Below are 18,731 nucleotides of genomic sequence, written 5' to 3'. Positions count from 1 at the left end.
GTTGCTCTTAGTTGTCTAGTGCTCGCTTGTTGTAGCTAGCTCTTCGTATATTTCCTCATCAGTTCGTTGGGCGCGTGGCGATCCAGTAGAGCGAGTTCGTTCGCGAGCTGCCGTCGTCGAAAAAGCTCATGTTCTGGACCTTCGTCCACGCGTCGACGGGGTCGATGATGGCCAGGTCAAGATACGCGTAGCCCTTCCAGCGGTCGTCGATAGGGTCTTGCGCGCGGTCGAACGCCTGCTGCTGCAAGATCGGGTACTCCTCCTGGACGTACGCGGGCGACAAAAACGCGTTCGTGATCGGTGTGAACGGGATCATGTTGATCAGGTGCATGTGCTCCACCTGGGGCCCGAACCACGTCGTGTACGACACCTTCGTCGCAGCAATTTGTCCCGTCATCTTGTTGGCTGCGTAGATCGGCTCGTAGATGTCCGAATTGGACGGCATCTGCCAGTACGTCTGGGCGCCGCGGATTTCGAGAGCAAGCAGCAGGTGACCCATGTGCTCCACCTCCGGCACCTTGAACGACTTGCCCACCAGGTACACGCCGTAGTATGCGTTAATGGCTTCACTCACACTCTCCTGTGACTTGCCTCCATCCAGAGTGTAGACACCACTAGCAAATGAGTGACTGTCGAACCACGAGAAGTGGCGCGTGAACGGGAAGAAGGTGCTGTACAACAACGAACAAAGCTTCACGTCAGTATGGCGACTAAATCAAAAGATATCCAACAGTAACTTACTCGCTTTGGTCAGGGCTGGCAATGTCACGGACAATCGACATTACAGCAGCCTTGTGCGTTTTAACAAACTCCGGGCGGAACTTGCCCACGACAGCGACGGCGTACAAGAAGTAGCCGTAGTGGAAGTGCTACAACACGCAAGAACGATCACAACACCAACTGTCAGTGCATGCCAAGTAGAACCAACCCAGTCCACACACGTACGTGGTCGTTGTACCAGCCGTTGCCGAAGTCCGTCATCCAGAACACGCCCTTCAAGCCATTGAGCGAGCACAAACCGCCCCAGCTGCGGTCGTACACAAAGTGGTCACCATTCTGGCCGAGCATCCACGGGGTCAGCCACTCCTCCAAATTGTCAAGAATCTCGTCGCGCGGCTCCTTCTCCCCGAGTTTATCAGCAATTAGAACCAAGCGCGCTTGACGAGCGATCTCCTTGCCGAAGTAGTACGGGTCGTCGGCCTCAGGTGTGTAGTTGGAGTCGTTGGCCAAAGCCACCTTGATTGCCTCCAAATACTTCGGCTGGATTTGCACATCCTCCTCCTGGAAAGAAGCCGTGGGCAACGTTTCCTGCATCTCCCAGCAGCTGCCAAGCACCGCCGTCATGTTCGACTTGAGCGTGCGGTGTCCAAACTGTCCCAGGACCTGGAAGGCATCGCTGTCTGACTTGAATGTCGCTGCATGGTGTGGGTTGGCCATCATCAGCAATTCGGCGGTCGAAGTCGAGTTCAAGTTCGGCTCGCCCAGATCCGGGAACCGCTTCGTCTTCCAGCAGAAAGAGAAGGACGCGTTCACATCATCCACGTCTGTCGTGATCGAAGAGGCCACCGGGTAAATGCTAGCAGCCTTGTCAAGCGCCTCGACGGCAGCCTGGGGTGCTCCCTGTGGGACAATCGCCAGTCGTGCCGCTCCCGAGTAGAAGTCGGTGTCCACCAGACGAATGTTGGTGGGGGTGGTCAACTCCCCCCGCCAGTTGTACAGTCGGTAGTCCTTCTCGTTGGCGAACTGCAGCTGCAACGTGCGCACCTTGTCGAAGTACAAGATCCACTTCTGCTGGGACTTTCCGGTCCCGTGCGCGCTCTCGCCAGTGCCGTACACTTCCAGCTCAAGCTCAAAGCGGTTGCTGGTCCACGTCTGCAGTTCGTTCCACGGGGCCAGCGGATCCGTCTCCTGCACCTGCTTCCCGTTGATGGCCGACACTGTACCGTTGAACTCCAGCACGGGGAGCACGTTCTCGTACTCCACCGTAACGTAGGGGGAGCCTCGCACCATGGGCACCTTCATCCACTTGTTGTCCTCTTGGTAGTAGTACTGCAGCAGCACCGACAGGGCGTCAAAGCCGGCCACGTTCCTGGACGTGCTGTTGCCGTCTCCAAGCAACGCCGTGTCATTGCCGTCCAGCGTCTTGTGGCTGTAGGCCGTGAAGCTCGCGTCCACGTTGAAATACTCCGTGACGGCGTCCGTGGTGGCCACGCGACGGGAGTCTCCGTACGAGATCTCGAGTCTGCGCGGCAGACTGCGCACGGTGTAAGGGCTGAGCGTGACCTCGCCGGCGCCGGCGTTGAGGCCGTGGCCGTCGCCCACCATCAGGTTGGACCAGAACTCGTTCGTGGGCAGCGAGCGGCCGAAGCCGTTCCGTCGCACGAGCTTGGGCGGGATCGGGTGCAGCTTCTCCACGAAGGGAGGGCGCATGGTCAGCAGCTCGGCGTTCGTCAGATCCACGTCCACGGGCGCGGCGGTTGAGGCTTGCGCCGGCGTCTTGTGCGAGCCATCGCTGGCGACGAGGACGCAGATGGTGACGACGGCCACGAGCGCCAGGGGGACGACCACGTACAGCGCGCGGCGCAGCGGGGGGCGCGCGTTCGGCTGGCCCGAGGGGTCCTGCAGCAGCGGCGAGTTCTCGGTCACAGCCATCACTACCTGAGTCTGATGCAGCAAAATATCGAATGAGACCAAAAGATATACTGGCTGATTCCACAGCATACTGAAAACAACATGTCTGCTTGGTCTTGACTATCCGGATAGTCAGAATCCGACTCAGATGCACGTATCTTTGAAGTTGCCTTGACCAGCAAATGTTATTGGAGACTTGTTCGGGCGCCACCACGTTTTGGGGCAATAAAGAGAGCTAATTAGGACTGCAGTCTGCTGTGCGGGGCTAGGAGAGCCTGCCAGTGCCGTAAGCCGTCGTGGACTCAACTGCGGCGGCATGCGGGGCCGGCTGGAAGCGGCGCCACACCAGGTACGCGCTGGACACGGCCACGTTGAACAGGCCGCAGGTCACCCACACGTGACGCTTCTGCGCGAGCAGCACGCCCGAGAGGACCAGGATCTTGGGTACCGTGATGGCCCACGCGCCGGTGTTGCCGAACGGCACCACGAACGGGCGCTCCGTGTCCTTCTCGACGTACTTGAGGCGCAGGAACGCGAAGAACTCCAGCAGCAGCGTGAGACTACATGCGCAACGACAGACAAACACCGTCAAACACGAAAGCTGTGGCGCATACCCAACTATACGAGCAGCGGACTTACTTGTTGAAAAAGGTGTCGAGCACCACCAGGAACTCAAACGAGAAGTTCATGAGCACGCCCGTGGTCACGGTTTGGAACATCACCGCCGCAATGGGCGTTCCAAAGCGCTTCCACTCGGTGGCGAGGAACGAGGGCAGCATCTTGTAGTCTGCCGTCGCCCACAGTGCGCGCGAGCTGCACGCCATCACGACGTTGAACTCGCCTAGCGTGGCGACGACTGCAGCCATGCCAACCCACACGCCCAGCCACGGAGCGACCATCATGGCGATGGTCTCGAGAGAACCTTCGTGCCACAGCGAGTAATCAGACTGCACCATGATGCCAGCTCCAACTGCGAACAAAATTGACAACAAGCGTGGTAAGTTCTCGAGTTCGTTAGATGGTCAAGCGAGCGCACGCTGGAGAGGACGAACCTGGGAAAGCGTAGTTGATGGTAATCAGAACCATCGCGATCATAATGGCAATCGGGTACGTTTTCCCGCCGTCCTTGACTTCACCGGCAACGCATCCAAGCGAGTCCCAACCTACACACATACAAATACAATTGAGAACAATGTCGCCTGTATCCACGTATCTCGCATCGCTCACCTTGGTAGTTCCACAGGATGGTGGAGAGGAAGAGCGACCAGTCGATTTCCGGCGCAACGCTTCCCCACGTAGCGAGGTTGAAAGTTTCCACTGACAGCGGCTCCAGGACGAACGGTGCGAGCACGAAGAGCGACATGAGCACCGAGGCCATCGCCACCGCGCGCATACCGACCGCATTCGACACGAACACAAGCAGCAACGCCACGCACTTGACCAGCCACCGCTCCATGCCCGACAGCGTGTACCCGTAGCCCGAGGCCAAAAACGCCTCCACGTAGCTGCAGAAGAGCACGGGGTACGTGGGCAAGTCGCAGACATTACTGGCGATGCTGTTGAAGGCATTCACCCAGCCCGCGTACTGGCCCAGTCCGCGCCGCACCCACAGAATGTAACCTCCGTTCTCGTCAATCATCGAGCTAAGCTCCGCCGTCTGCCGCACACAAACAGCTCGTCAGCCACTCAACTCTCCACGCATCTCAGTCCAATAGACCCACTCACCATCAGCGCCTGGGGTAACCCCCACGTGAACGGCAATAGCACCACCGCCAGCAGTACGGGGTAGGCACCAGCAGCTCGCACAGCGTCCTCGACGCCGAACGGACCCGCCGCCACTGCAAAGTACGCGATGAAGCCGAGCGTGATGTGGTTGATGGTGCGCGCCTTGGATCTACCTTGCTTCCGTGCCTGCTCCTCGATCTCCTCGTACTCAAGCTGGCTCTCCAGCAGGTGATGATGGCCCAGCGGACTCGGCAGGTTGCGCCACGACTTGAGCGGCGATCGGTCCGCGGACGACGGCGGCACCAGGTGCAACCCCACACTCTCGTCGCGCGAGTCGAAGCGCGTGCGGATCACCGGCCGCATCGCCTCGTTCTCCGCGTCAGTCGTGGTCATGCTGGTAGTGGCCGCGACAAGTCCTAAAGCTAGAAGCTTTACCTGCTTGCCATCCAGGAGTTAGGACTTGATCCCAGAAGATGTCCCAGAAGTTATTTATATTTCTGTGTAAGTTAAAATAACTTCTCACTTTTACACAAAAAGGCCACAATACAGCGTGCACCACACTACATAACGTACACCACACCACACAATCCAATTAAGTACGGACGAGCGCACCCAGTCATTTTCCCGCTCGTCCGTTTCGTCATTTCCACGGTCAGTTGCAAATTCGACGGCGAGGAGCGCAGTACCATCCAGTCTTTTCAAGCGAGAGCGTGCCTGTTCTGTATGGCGTGCTCATCCAACAGCCCGCTGGCACTCTCCAACGTGTGCGAGTGGGTATAGTATGATGCAGAAAGCGAGTGGTGCGGTGCGAAGGCTGGGGGAAGTGCATTCCCGCTGTCCGGAAGCCGCATGCACTGCCGCGTTGCTTCTATGGCGCTGTCCGTACAAGTCCGACGCGGCGGTCGTACATGACTGTCTAGTGCATTTTGTGTAGTTCCGTTGCAAGATACACTCTGTTCTTTTCTTCGCCCGTAGAGAAGTCCAATTTTTTTCACTTGCTAGAGCGATACCATTCTCTAACTCACCGCCGCGCTCATCTCTTCCAAAGAGTCAGTGGGCGCAATGGTCTTAAGAGTGGTGACATGCCTTTCAACACTATGTATTTGCATCTTGTGAACTTGGGACGCTTGAGTTTGCCCGAGATCGAAGTGAGGAAAAACACCTTTGTGGAGATATTCGATGACCTACACAATGACTACAATTCTCTGATCGATCAATTTACTCTTCGACATGTTTGTGTCGCTGTGCACACGTAGTAGTTTGTCCGTAAATTGCGTTCCTTCTGGTTGGCAAAACGTTATGCTTGGAAGCCCCAACACTAGCTAGAATAAGAGCAGCCCAACGCGCGTGATGATCACTGGTCACGAGTCGTCTACAAGCGAATGGCGTTGTTAGACATCAATTTTGATTTACAAACAAACCGTGCTGGTCACTTGCGTTTGAGCAACTACCTCGTACTTCGTAGTAGAACTCTAGAAGTATCTACTGCAAGAGAACATGAGGCAGTTGCTGTCATGAAACAAGCCGATCGACACGGTGAGATCGGAATCCAAAGGAAATGGAGAGCAAAGCTTGTGGCATTGCATTCAGCTGATCTAGGCGGTTGGGGTGGGGATGCCGATCTGCACGACGCTCGCGCCATCGCCGATGCGCGTGAGGAAGCTGGCGGGATTGGGCAGGTCCTTACCGAACTTCTCCGCCGGGTAGCCGGCGTCCAGCGTCTGCATCAGCTTCTGCGCGTGCTCCTGCTGCACGAGCGCCACGATGCAGCCACCGAAGCCGCCGCCCGTCATGCGTGCGCCGAAGACGCCCTCGCAGCCGCGTGCCGTCTGTACGAGGTGGTCGAGCTCGGGCGTGCTGACCTCGTAGTCGTCGCGCAGAGACTCGTGGCTCTCGAACATGAGCTTGCCCGCCTCGGCGTACTGGCGCGCGCGGATCAAGTCGACGGCGGCCACCGTGCGCTCGTCCTCCGTGATCACGTGGCGCGCGCGGCGGTAGACCACGTCGTCGCCCAGCGCCTCGCGCACCGAATCGAGTTCCGGCACTGTCGCGTCACGCAGGTGCGTCATGTGCGAGTGGCCGTGGGTCTGCAGCGCCTTGACGGCCGCCTGGCACTGCTGCACGCGCTCCTTGTACTCGCCACCGTTGAGCTCGTGCTTGACGTTCGAGTTACAGACCACAATGACCACGTCCGGGTCCTGGAACGCCACGGCCGTCGGCTCCTTGGTGCGGCAGTCGATCAGCAGCGCGCAGTCCTTCTTGCCGCACGAAGAGATGAACTGGTCCATGATGCCGCACGGCACGTTGCAGTACTCGTGCTCGGCTGCCTGGCACAGCAGCGCCTTCTGGATGGCCGACACGCCCTCGATTTCGAAGAGGCTTTCGAGGAAGGTGGCAAAGCTCACCTCGAGCGCCGCAGAGCTGCTCAGACCGCTGCCAAACGGCACCGTACTCACGATGGCCGCGTGCACGCCCAGAGGCTCCTTGCGGTTCAAGTGCTTGAGGTACTCGGCCGTCACTCCCTTGGGATAGTTCCCCCACGACGGCTGCGTCTTGTCCAGCTGCTCCGTGTTGTCGGCCGGGAACTCAAGCACTTGGCCCGGGAAGCTCGCGGACACCAGCTTGGTCGTGGCCGTCGACTCAGCGGGCGCGCGCACGCCCACCACCACCGTCGTCTTGTCCAGCGCCAGCGGACACACGAACCCGTCGTTGTAGTCCGTGTGCTCGCCGATGAGGTTCACGCGGCCCGGGGCCTGCGCGATGGTCAGGGACTCGCGCGGCACGCTCGCGTACTGCTTGAAGGTCGAGTAGAACAGCGTCACGGCCTGCTCCACCACGTCCACGTCGTCGGATCCGGCCATGGTTGGGGTCTTGGTTGTTCTTGTGTTGGTGTGTTGCAGAGGCCGAATGTGGTGCAACAGTGCTGACGTTGACGGTGTCTACAGTGTTTCTCTACAGATTGAGCAAATTTGAAATTATTGGCGAACTTCAACAGTCATTCAAGCGAGGGCCGCTAAGCCAAAGTGTTGAACTCCAACCCCGCACGAGGCGCTGGCGGTGCGGCTGCAGCTAAGAGAGCCGACTCCAAGGAAATACCGGTCAAGAGTACCGTGCGTAACTTCAAACACGGCCACGATCTGACCGGCGTGCACACCGCGTAAAGTATACGCCTTGCGGGTGAGGTACCCGGGCAATCCGCACAAGCAATTGTACATGTATCAAACATGAGACTTGGGCGGCTACAGCAGTATGCGCAGTTTGCCATCAGAGTGAGTCCGTTCCTGTTTGGAAACAGCTAGTCAAATATCCATATACAGTCTCCAGCCCTACGCAAATCGAAAGGTGGTGGTTTGGGCGCTGCCAGTACGGCATTGCTCCGGTGCTGCTGTTGGTGTGTTGCTTGGCATTTCTGGCATCAATAGAAGTTAGAAGCAGCAGGTCACCAAGCAGCGGTGTTACAGTCACTCTACGGTATCCAATTGAGGGACCATGCAGAACTGAACTTTCAAAAACTTCAGGAAGTTCGTCGTCGTCGGCAGTAGCATGGCCGTGCATTCCAAGCAAGCCCCGTAGCAGGCTGGTGCCACTGGCACCGTGACTTAAAAAACTCGTCGTTGCTGCTGTCGCCGAAGAACTTCAACTCGAAATCCGGTCCGTTGTCCACGTTGGACGTTGACCTTCGCTGCAACGTAGCTTTGCAGCAGCTTGTTGTCGCCCTCGACGAGTTTTGTATCACACCCCAGCTATGACCTTCGGTGTTCCGAGTCGACTTGGCAAGTGACGGTGTTTGAAGTTGCACGAGAGTGGCGCGGTTTCTTTCGTCTGCAACTGTTCCCCGCGGTATGAAACCGGTATGATGTCGGTACACCTTGAAGTTGTCGAGAGTGCAAAACCCGGCCAAAGTAGTGTACTTAAATGATGGCATAAATCGATACAGCATATCTTACATCTTACGGGGCTATCATACCAACACAACCACTCGAGAAGTCCTAGTCAACTGTCGACGCCGCGCTGCCGATCAAGCAGCATAACATGCAGCAACGGGCTCGCTTGTCATGAGCTCTGGTTGATTCATCCCGCGGCAGTCTCACTTTGCAATTGCCTCCTTCCTGAGCAAGCCCCAGCAACACACCAACACAAGAACAACCAAGACCCCAACCATGGCCGGATCCGACGACGTGGACGTGGTGGAGCAGGCCGTGACGCTGTTCTACTCGACCTTCAAGCAGTACGCGAGCGTGCCGCGCGAGGCCCTGACCATCGCGCAGGCCCCGGGCCGCGTGAACCTCATCGGCGAGCACACGGACTACAACGACGGGTTCGTGTGTCCGCTGGCGCTGGACAAGACGACGGTGGTGGTGGGCGTGCGCGCGCCCGCTGAGTCGACGGCCACGACCAAGCTGGTGTCCGCGAGCTTCCCGGGCCAAGTGCTTGAGTTCCCGGCCGACAACACGGAGCAGCTGGACAAGACGCAGCCGTCGTGGGGGAACTATCCCAAGGGAGTGACGGCCGAGTACCTCAAGCACTTGAACCGCAAGGAGCCTCTGGGCGTGCACGCGGCCATCGTGAGTACGGTGCCGTTTGGCAGCGGTCTGAGCAGCTCTGCGGCGCTCGAGGTGAGCTTTGCCACCTTCCTCGAAAGCCTCTTCGAAATCGAGGGCGTGTCGGCCATCCAGAAGGCGCTGCTGTGCCAGGCAGCCGAGCACGAGTACTGCAACGTGCCGTGCGGCATCATGGACCAGTTCATCTCTTCGTGCGGCAAGAAGGACTGCGCGCTGCTGATCGACTGCCGCACCAAGGAGCCGACGGCCGTGGCGTTCCAGGACCCGGACGTGGTCATTGTGGTCTGTAACTCGAACGTCAAGCACGAGCTCAACGGTGGCGAGTACAAGGAGCGCGTGCAGCAGTGCCAGGCGGCCGTCAAGGCGCTGCAGACCCACGGCCACTCGCACATGACGCACCTGCGTGACGCGACAGTGCCGGAACTCGATTCGGTGCGCGAGGCGCTGGGCGACGACGTGGTCTACCGCCGCGCGCGCCACGTGATCACGGAGGACGAGCGCACGGTGGCCGCCGTCGACTTGATCCGCGCGCGCCAGTACGCCGAGGCGGGCAAGCTCATGTTCGAGAGCCACGAGTCTCTGCGCGACGACTACGAGGTCAGCACGCCCGAGCTCGACCACCTCGTACAGACGGCACGCGGCTGCGAGGGCGTCTTCGGCGCACGCATGACGGGCGGCGGCTTCGGTGGCTGCATCGTGGCGCTCGTGCAGCAGGAGCACGCGCAGAAGCTGATGCAGACGCTGGACGCCGGCTACCCGGCGGAGAAGTTCGGTAAGGACCTGCCCAATCCCGCCAGCTTCCTCACGCGCATCGGCGATGGCGCGAGCGTCGTGCAGATCGGCATCCCCACCCCCGCCGCCTAGATCAACTGAATGCAGCGTCTGCGTTAGTCGCGCAGTGCAATCGTATGAGCAAGGAGTTAGTGCCACGACAGCGGATTGAGGCTGGGTTCCGGACAGTAAGTGTCTTGCAGGTTTCGTTGTTGCGGCATTCCTCGTTGCGGTTGTAGGTTTTGAGTCCCGTGTAAAGCAATGAAGTTGGATGTGTATTGCAGAAACATGTTTGTTGGAGGGTAGCGACGTTGTCGGCGACAAGCAGCAACAGAACAGGATGGTGTCGACACTCTTGAAAATGGTGAGTAGGATATCACACAACCCGAGCTTGACCAGTACATGTGTTCGCGGCATTATCTTCGCGGCTCCGCCCGTGTATTATTCTGACGCTCAACGCTTTTACAAGTATTCATTTCCTGCCCGATCTTGGGTTTTCTTGATTTTAGTACTAATATAATACTACTTAGAGTTACTATTATACACACCCTTTGTATCATTTTTGTGACTCGAAATGGCGCTGCCGCCTGCGCAACAAGTAGTCGTGGAGGTGCCCACAGGCTCCGAGTCAAGGTCCCGTAGGGCTACCTACACCCGCCAGGTTCGTCCACCTCTCACGGCTTTCATCACTCTGGTCGATTTCACCTAGGCAGAACGTTTACCGCCTCTGATTCACGCAGTTGAGAAGCAAATTCCAATCCAATGACGCCACCTGGCAAGCCACCGTCGCTACGATCCGGGGCTTCGATGCGAGTCGAAAGGTACAATCCGTTCTTTTACTGTCGTTATTTTATGATTGAAATATTGAAATCGTGTTTGTGAAGTTAGCGGAGGAGCAGAGGTTTTGGGAGACCTTCATGCTGCTGCTGGCGGTGATTGGCATCTTGTGTGTCAGTGTGGAGGGGGAACTACTTGGAGTAGAGCTAGCTCAATTGGTGGAAGAGGGGAGGGAATTTACGTCGGCAGCGGAGACGAACTCACTATCATACTCGACAGTATTCATCGTGCTGAAAGGGGTTCTGTCGGGCACATCGGGGTTGCTGTTGCTAGGCTTGGTCATGCGTTACCGTACGTCAAGCTGATCAATGTTTTACTTGGTGGGAAATGACATTGCTCCGTGGCTATCAGGAATTGTGTGCAAGGTTAAGATCATGGCAAAGCAGCTACCACCCGATGCTACGTTTTTCAGTGCGTACTCAGGACTGCGCAGGTAAGTGAGCTACTTAAGCCACCAGGAGTAAGTAAAGTTGTTGTACTAACCCACTTTGACTGATATGACAGTCGATTCCTGCTTGAAATGCTGGCGTGCGCACTTCACATGCCACTTCTTAGCGCCGACCGCCGTATATGGCGTTGGAAAGAGTATGATGTTTTGTGTCTCGATCAACTAGGTAGGTGCAGATTGGACTAGGTCCGATTGCCACTTGCACTGTCATCTAATGCTCTGGGAGAATTTGCTTTCGAGAGCAGACATACTGGTGTTTGCACGAATTTATTTGCTCGGTCGGGTGTTGCGCAACCGGCTTGGTTTGAATTCTTCATCACACGACGCGCGTCTTATCGGTAAGAGCTGAATCAACGTGGTAGCCATGCGCGGTAACTTGTCCACTCATCAACCTGTTGTGCTGGTATCACATAGGCTCCATTCATCAGGTGGATTTATCATCCATCTGGCTCGCGGTCAAGTTTTCCTTCCAGAAGTTCCCATTCGAATCGACATTGACGCTACTGGGAATCGACTGGTTCCTCACTTCGACAGCGTTGAATTTCTTTGAGCGGTGCGTAGTTGTTTAAATTTGTCGTCTACTAGAGCGAGAACTTCACCGCAATAATGTGTATCCGTTGATATGGGCCAGGGCAAGTAATCCGACCCAGACGAACGCCAGCGATGCCTTCTGGCTCACGATTGTCACCATGACTGGAGTCGGCTACGGCGAAACCTTCCCATGGACTCTGGGCGGCAAGATCGTCATCGCAATCGGAGGCATTATTGGCGGTATGGTCATTGCGTGCTTGCTGCGCGTCGTACTCATCGATGCGTTGCAAATGACTCCGCAAGAGCAAACGGTGCTCGATGTTGCGCGGTTCTATCGCTACGTCCGTCAACGTAAAGATAGTGCAGCAGTGTTGGTGCAGCAAGCGTGGAAATGGCACCGCGTCAAAAGCACCAACAACCGCCACGCTCGCAATCAAAAGAACCGCCTGTACGGCGCAACGGAAGCCTTCCGTCTGCTCCGATTTGCGCAGCCCCCAAGTCTGGCAAGCAACACGTACTCCAACTCGCCCCAGTCGTCCTCCCTTTCAGGAGCGAGCACGACTGACATCGTAGCTAAGCGCATCGAGTCTCTACGAACAAACATTGGTGATCGACGCGCTCGTAGCTGCAACGAGCTCCAGCAAACAGTGGATCTCTTCCGGAAAATCGCTCAAACTTCATAAACTTCAGTAGAACTTCAACTCTGAATTTCTCACACGTCGCAGGTTTCCGCGCACGTCACAGATCCCCTTTTCAGCCACTCAAAGTAGGATGCTGCGGCGAGGGGCTCCGGTGGCGCTGCGGCGCTGCTTCTCGAGTCCGCGCCGCGCCAAGGGCTTGAACCTGACGTCGTATGTGTCTCCGCTGCTGCTGCGGCTGCATCCCGACACGGTTCAGCGTCAGGCGCCGGCGCTAGCGCAGCAGAACGAGCAGGCGCTCAAGCAGCTGAACGTTTTCCTGGAACTGGCCGCGTTCGGCTGCAACAACGACGCGTTCAACGCTCGCAAGCAGGTTCTAGCGTTAAGTGAGGGTCGCCACGCGATGGAAGAGGAGCCGGTGCGGTTCCCGCTGCTTTTCCACGTCCCGGTGGACGACTTGGAGTATGTGGACGGCTTCCTCGAGGTCAAGTACACGGTGGAGGTGCCAGGGCGATTGGTGAAGCGCACGCTGTCCAATCCAGGACGCTCGCCCAGTGTTCGGACAGACCCGGAGGCTGCACTGCAAGCCCCGTTCGCACGGGAGTGGCAGCGCACCACGAAGCGGATCCTGCAGGACTTGTTCGCGGTGGCTCAGGTGCCGCTTGTCGTGGAAGAAGGGGAGCAGAGCAAGACGACGGCGCTCGCGGAATGGCTGGCGGAGGGAGACACACTTGCAGACCAGGCGGATGTACATGGCATACGTGCTTCAGCGCAGAATAAGACGAAGAAGAAGGAGCACGAAGAGTTTGACAAACTCTTCCACGCGATGCTCACACGTGAGAAGAACATCGTGCAGGAAACCACGACGGGCTTAGAGGACGGACCGAGTAAGTGGCATATCGTGGTGGAAATATTGGTGGGTTTGCCTCAGCTCACATGTCTCTCTTTGCAGCAACACAGCACGCCGTGCTCACCAGCTTGCTGCAGTCGCGACTGTTCCTGCCAAAGTTCAGTGACCCTTTCATGAAGAAGAGCGCGTACCACTGGATCGCCAACTTTCTCCTCATCAATTTCATGGAATTGCGCCTGCACAGCCTCGTGTGGAACAAGGTCACGCTCCTGGTGACGGCCGATGCAGACGTGGAAGAGCCGCAGGTGTCCTGGGACGAAGAAGTCCCCGAACAGGGCATGGGCATCCTCGTTCCTGTTGGCATGGACGTCGACACACTGATAGATTTCATTTACGGGTATGTAGAAGACCTCGAGCTCGCGCTGGAAGAGAAATCCGCACATGCTCAAGCGGCCGTCAAGAAGGAGCATCAGCGCCTTCGGCAAGAAAAGAAGAAGCGTAATGGAAAGCAAAGACAACGAGGCCACTTTTACCAGGACGAGGTGAACGCCATCTTCGGCAAGAAATAGCAAGTCGAGGACAATAGAAGACTATACCTTCAGTTCTGATGTTAACTCACCGGTTGCATATGGACGCTCGATGTTCAGCATGACCAAGCAGCGAAATTCTGCACGGTGCCACCCCTCGTTATGGGCAGTGCGTACAACAAAGTGATTTCAGAGGTATTCATTATAGAACAACGTTTTCGTAACAATATTACTGGAAAATTGTATCCGATATTACGGGGTATTGTAATATCAAGGTGCGCATAGCGAGAGGTAGCACTGTACATGTATCCATGTGTCGCTTTCACCCAATGGCAGTGCGTTCCCGCCTGATATTTTTCGCTGCTGGGGTTCGCGGCACTCGGCAATCAGAGCGTCGTCTGTCTTCTCTAGCTTACCTCCGCACTACGTTCATCATGCGCAACGTCGTCTTGCGTCGACGGAGAGGCAAGTTGCAGCTTCTGGCAGTCTCTGCAGCACTCTCATTGGGCGGAAACGTGGTGGCACAGGCAACTTCCAGCGGGAGCGATATTCTAGCGCGTTGTGAAGGTCTACAGAGCGATACAGCGGTGCTGACGGCACCTACAGATGCAGATCTTCCCAGCGACGTGGCATCCACGCTGTCCGCGCACTCCGAAGTGACCTGGAGCGACCTGGACGACGTCGCGAAGGTCGGACTGCTCTGGGCGCACGGCTACGTGTTCTCCGGCGGCTCCAGCAATGGGGACAAGGCTGGAGACGCTATCCTCGAGGTCTACACACGCTGTTCGGAAGGTGCAGCAACGGGAGTGACCATGGCGGACGTGGAGGTCTCGTACGACGACTTTACAGGCCAAGCAAGTCAGTGTGACGCGGCGAGCTGCGGCTCGTACTACCAGGCCACCAATACCAACTGTGTTGCCAATGTGACGAGTGCTATTCAGTGCGCAGTGGATGGGGCATCTGCAACGGTTCAGACGGCCAGCAGCGTGTCCTTTTGGTCCTCGGCAGCGTCGTCCAGTACCATTCCGTACCCTCAGGTTTTTCAGCATGGCATTGCGCTGAGCGATGAGACGAAGGCGTTGCAGGTGTATTCTATCCACATGCGCAATAGCGATGTCGGTACCTCGTGTGGGAACACGCTGGATGCAATTATTCCGTGTCTGCGGATGGAGGACCTGACGTCGTCCCGGACTTCGTCGTCCAGCGGTGCTTCGGGTTTCTGCAAACCTGCAGTCGATGCAGCTACCGTGAGCAATTTCTTGGCGTTGGCGAGCACTATACCGGTGGACAAGCAGTCGGACGATAGCTCGTCCCAGGATGGAGGAAGCAACATGGCGTTAATTCTCGGTGCGGGGATTGGCGGCGGTGTGCTTTTTGTCATCATGTTGGTCATCTGCTGTTGTTGTCGCAAGAAGGAGATGCAGAATACTGAGCACCCGTCCGAGACTGCAGCCATAGGGACAGCACCAGAACAGACCGAGTCCCAGACTAGTAGCGCAATCCGATCAGGATTAGGCTTCATTCCTCGAGTGATCGGGCGACGGCGTAAAAGCAACGACAGCAGCAGCGACATCTCGTCCGACGCCGCCACGAACGTGAATGTGCAGACAAATCGAGGGAGGAGGTCGTCGTGGTACACGTTTGGCAACGCCAGCAACCGCGAATCGACAGCATACGGGCGTCGGTCGTCCATGGCCGGCACCTGGGTGGGGGCTACAGGTGGAGGCAAGACCGTGAGCGAGTATTGCAACGAGTCTGAAATTTTGACGACGTTCATGCAGGATCCGGAGGTGTTCACAAAGCGCATCGCCTTCGACGAGCTTACATTCCTGCGCATGCTGTCCAAGGGAGCTTACGGCGAAGTGTGGCTTGGACAACTCGAGACGGGCCACGTGGCTATTAAGCGATTGCTACCAGAGAAATGCCAGTTCACAGCTAGCCTGGAGCAGTTTGCTGGGGAAATTCAGCTCATGTGCACATTGCAGCACCGCAACGTCGTTTCGTTCGTGGGCGTAAGCTGGAATCGATTGCAGAATCTGTGCGCCGTGGTGGAGTACATGGAGGCAGGCGACTTAGACGAGGTGCTGAAGAAGAATCGAGACAAGTTCTCATGGCAGCGCGAGAAGATTTCGATCGCCATGGACGTCGCCGAGGGCTTGGTATACTTGCATTGCCTGCGGCCTGTTGTGGTGCACCGCGACCTCAAGTCGAAGAACGTGCTGCTAAACCGCAAGTTCCATGCCAAGCTGAGCGACTTTGGCGTCAGCCGCAAGACCCACGTCAACGAGACGATGACGTCTGGCGTGGGCACGCTGCTGTGGACCGCGCCCGAGATCATTGAGGGCAAGAAGTACTCGGAGAAGGCCGACATCTATTCGCTTGGAGTCGTGCTGTCAGAGATGGACACGTGCGAGCCGCCGTTCTCCGATGTGACTTCCGACAAGGGCGAGCGGTTGCCAGGCATGCAGCTGGCTCAGCTGGTGCGTCTGGGCAAGATCCGAGTGTCACTGCGACAAGATTGCCCACCCAACCTTCGGAAGCTGGTCATGGACTGCACGCAACTCGACCCGGACGCTCGGCCCAGCTCCATGCAGGTAGCCTTCACTCTCAAGAGTATTATCGCCCCAACGCTGCGTATGTCCTCGTCGACGGCAACAACGGCCTCCTCGTCCTCCACAATCAGTGGCAGCCATGCCACCGCTGGACAAGCCCTCCAACGACCATCGCCATCCGTCAAAGGCAGTCGTATGAACTAAACAGTATTCGCAGCAATAGAACCGTCTTCCAATACACCACCTCCGAGTCTAACACGCATGCAGGATGAAGTGGTACTTCCAGGCTCTGGAAGCCAAGTCAAAGATGGTTGAAGCTACGGAATCTATTTCCACAGGTTTCGTTTGAATCCAGTTTTTCCCGCCCAAAGTTTCCAGTTCGCCAATTATCTCGCATTAACCAACTGGACCATCAGGACTCGACTGGACCATGACGAACGACGCAAACGACCGCACGGCGCAGGAGCAGCAGGTGGCCACGTTCTCGCAGCACAGCAGGCAGGTGGTCGTAGAGCTCGCCGAGGTCAAGACCAAGGCCATACAGCACCAGGAGGAGAGCAGCACGCTCCTTAGGGAGATGGAGGCGCTGCAGAACAAGGTGGAGACGGCTGGCCAGGAGAAGCAGGACCGAGAGACGCAGCGGACAGAGGCTCTGGAGCAGAGGCAGAGTCCCACGACGGTGAGCTCCTGGACGACAAGAGAAACGGACGAAGACACGGGCGGCTACGTTGTGCCTCCCGTTGACATCCCTACCCGCTATCGCACGCGGGACCTGCAAGGGGGTAACGAGGTCGGAGGGAACTACGTCATCTTTACCTACTGGGCATTCAAGCGCCGGCAGCAGCGCATGCATCACTTGCGTCCGATTCTGGAGCGTACGGACGCTGGTGATCAAGAATTGCGGAGTGAAATCAAGGAAGCTACGCCTGAGGTCGTGAGCAAGCCCGCGGGGGTGCCGGTGCAGACACAACAACGCTTTGGCCGGAAGCGGGCGTCCGAGGAGATCAGCGACTCCGAAGATCGCCTGCGACTACTTCGACGAAAGTTGAACACGTGCTTGGCGAATGCTGCAGCAAGAGCACGATTGGAGACAAGCTAAAGGAATGGTTGGCGTGGCTAATTGACACGTACGAGGCTCTCATTTCTGGGCCTTCTAGTGAGCATTTGAGTCCTCCATGGTCTCGAGAATGCGCGCCGCGGGGCTCATTTCTTCCGCATGACAGCTCTCCAGTTTGGCGAACCAGAGACTCATTTGTCTCTGTCGTGGCTGATCTCTCGTGGAAGGTGTCTAGACACGGATTGCCGAGGCTTCATAGGCCTCATGTGAAGTCGCGCCAGCAGGCTCAGCTGATCGGGGCTCATTACCCTCGTTCAAGCTGTAGCTGCTGGCGTGCTTGGCGTGAGGTGCGAGTGTGGTGTGCTTTTGCAGTGGTCGACAGGGACTCATTACTCCGTGTCGACCACTGTGCTTGCCCACTCGCTTGCTCTCCTACCTTGCTTCGGTGCTCGCGTCCGAGGCTTTCTACGTGGAGTTCGCTCGCCGAATGGACACGCTGCTTGGTGCCGCCAATCTCGATGCCAAGAGTAAGCGACCCAGCTAGCTAGGAACAGCCTGAAGACAAGTTTGCACTTTACATGTATGCGATGAGTATGTATTCGCGATGACAAACGTAGTTATTTAATGCACTTGCTTCCCCAAAAAGTGTTGCCTTTGCTTGGAGTTGGTTCTTGTCCTGCGATAGTGCCTCGAACGGGCTCAAAACGCTGGTCACAAACCGTGTTTGTGCTCCTAGTCGGTGGTTGTCGGGGCTGGTGGGGGCGATGTAGACGATGGGTTTCGTTGGAGCAGGAGCTGGAGTTGCAGTGCCGCAATAGTCATTTCCACTCTCGGTCGCGGCGATGGCAGACGTCTGCTGGGAATTCATCTGGTCCTTCGTCTGCGCGTCGACGTAGTAGTTCGAGTCCACGTACTGCTCCGTAGTGGTAGTGAACGCACTCCAGCACAACACCCGCCTTCGCTTCTGCACAGCGAGCGCGTCTTCGATGAACCTCCGAGCCTGCAGCAGTACACAGGTCAGCATGTTACGCGGTAGTGATCTCCACTGTAGGCGGAAAAGAACACGGAGCTGAGATGGCAGCAGTACGCGTGCGGCCTTGCGCACGGAATCCTCCCAGGGCTGTAGTGTGCTGACGACGAAGGCCCATGTGCCCTATGACAGCAATTCCACCATCAGGGATGAACGTGACTGCAACAAGCAGTACAAATAACTCCGTTAGTTGCCTCCAGCTCAGCTTCAGTGCAAGCAGACTGCTGTCCTTACTCGTTTCGGCGCGTTCCTTGCCTCCGTCGACCTGCACACAACCCGCACCTCCTTCCTGTTGCCCCACGTCATTTCCGTCAATATCACGTCGCCTTATCCAAAGCCAATCTATAGCATACCTTCACTAAGCGCTGGCGTTCTTCGGCGCTTCATACGGTGATCCTTCGCACGATCCGAACGGCGTGTTCGTGATCACCAGTGGACGGTTGGCTCCACTGTCAGCCAATTCAACCATCAGCTACCCCAGAATTATCACGTTCATCACCAATACCCACCGCTTCACCACCTGCGTATGGTGGATCATGTCAGCTTCACAGGAAGCGTTGTGTCCATGTCCT

At 57.0% G+C, this 18,731-nt stretch overlaps 9 protein-coding genes across 9 annotated transcripts; 5 read left to right on the top strand and 4 right to left on the bottom strand.

The window, feature by feature from the left end:
* Positions 1-58: 58 nt before the first annotated feature.
* KRP23_14207 (Primary septum endo-1,3(4)-beta-glucanase) lies at positions 59-2,652 on the bottom strand (the record flags this gene model as incomplete). Its single annotated transcript, XM_067885001.1, has 3 exons — positions 59-671; positions 742-869; positions 946-2,652. The coding sequence occupies 3 exons, from the start codon at positions 2,650-2,652 to the stop codon at positions 59-61; spliced, it is 2,448 nt and encodes an 815-aa protein (XP_067737761.1).
* A 244-nt stretch (positions 2,653-2,896) lies between these two features.
* KRP23_14206 (Polyamine transporter PUT1) lies at positions 2,897-4,749 on the bottom strand (the record flags this gene model as incomplete). The annotated part of the gene is made up of 5 exons (XM_067885000.1): positions 2,897-3,191; positions 3,271-3,601; positions 3,684-3,794; positions 3,859-4,288; positions 4,357-4,749. The coding sequence occupies 5 exons, from the start codon at positions 4,747-4,749 to the stop codon at positions 2,897-2,899; spliced, it is 1,560 nt and encodes a 519-aa protein (XP_067737760.1).
* Positions 4,750-5,951: 1,202 nt separating this feature from the next.
* Positions 5,952-7,217, bottom strand: KRP23_14205 (Galactokinase; the record flags this gene model as incomplete). Its single annotated transcript, XM_067884999.1, has 1 exon — positions 5,952-7,217. One exon carries the CDS (start codon positions 7,215-7,217, stop codon positions 5,952-5,954), a length of 1,266 nt encoding a protein of 421 aa, XP_067737759.1.
* A 1,299-nt stretch (positions 7,218-8,516) lies between these two features.
* KRP23_14204 (Galactokinase) lies at positions 8,517-9,782 on the top strand (the record flags this gene model as incomplete). The annotated part of the gene is made up of 1 exon (XM_067884998.1): positions 8,517-9,782. One exon carries the CDS (start codon positions 8,517-8,519, stop codon positions 9,780-9,782), a length of 1,266 nt encoding a protein of 421 aa, XP_067737758.1.
* A 481-nt stretch (positions 9,783-10,263) lies between these two features.
* Positions 10,264-12,188, top strand: KRP23_14203 (Intermediate conductance calcium-activated potassium channel protein 4; the record flags this gene model as incomplete). The annotated part of the gene is made up of 8 exons (XM_067884997.1): positions 10,264-10,350; positions 10,430-10,510; positions 10,574-10,817; positions 10,878-10,959; positions 11,031-11,140; positions 11,220-11,312; positions 11,389-11,527; positions 11,606-12,188. 8 exons carry the CDS (start codon positions 10,264-10,266, stop codon positions 12,186-12,188), a joined length of 1,419 nt encoding a protein of 472 aa, XP_067737757.1.
* An 88-nt stretch (positions 12,189-12,276) lies between these two features.
* On the top strand, positions 12,277-13,562 carry KRP23_14202 (uncharacterized protein; the record flags this gene model as incomplete). Its single annotated transcript, XM_067884996.1, has 2 exons — positions 12,277-13,030; positions 13,096-13,562. The coding sequence occupies 2 exons, from the start codon at positions 12,277-12,279 to the stop codon at positions 13,560-13,562; spliced, it is 1,221 nt and encodes a 406-aa protein (XP_067737756.1).
* Positions 13,563-13,954: 392 nt separating this feature from the next.
* KRP23_14201 (putative serine/threonine-protein kinase/receptor R818) lies at positions 13,955-16,276 on the top strand (the record flags this gene model as incomplete). Its single annotated transcript, XM_067884995.1, has 1 exon — positions 13,955-16,276. The coding sequence occupies one exon, from the start codon at positions 13,955-13,957 to the stop codon at positions 16,274-16,276; it is 2,322 nt and encodes a 773-aa protein (XP_067737755.1).
* Positions 16,277-16,502: 226 nt separating this feature from the next.
* KRP23_14200 (uncharacterized protein) lies at positions 16,503-17,171 on the top strand (the record flags this gene model as incomplete). The annotated part of the gene is made up of 1 exon (XM_067884994.1): positions 16,503-17,171. The coding sequence occupies one exon, from the start codon at positions 16,503-16,505 to the stop codon at positions 17,169-17,171; it is 669 nt and encodes a 222-aa protein (XP_067737754.1).
* Positions 17,172-17,947: 776 nt separating this feature from the next.
* Positions 17,948-18,697, bottom strand: KRP23_14199 (3-methyl-2-oxobutanoate hydroxymethyltransferase; the record flags this gene model as incomplete). Its single annotated transcript, XM_067884993.1, has 5 exons — positions 17,948-18,129; positions 18,217-18,318; positions 18,394-18,485; positions 18,549-18,608; positions 18,669-18,697. The coding sequence occupies 5 exons, from the start codon at positions 18,695-18,697 to the stop codon at positions 17,948-17,950; spliced, it is 465 nt and encodes a 154-aa protein (XP_067737753.1).
* Between the last annotated feature and the right edge of the window lie 34 nt (positions 18,698-18,731).

This window comes from Phytophthora ramorum (assembly GCF_020800215.1).
Source record: "Phytophthora ramorum isolate Pr-102 chromosome Unknown Phyram_PR-102_s0020, whole genome shotgun sequence".
NCBI classification, from domain to species: domain Eukaryota; phylum Oomycota; class Peronosporomycetes; order Peronosporales; family Peronosporaceae; genus Phytophthora; species Phytophthora ramorum.
This window is presented reverse-complemented; position numbering and strand designations above follow the sequence as displayed.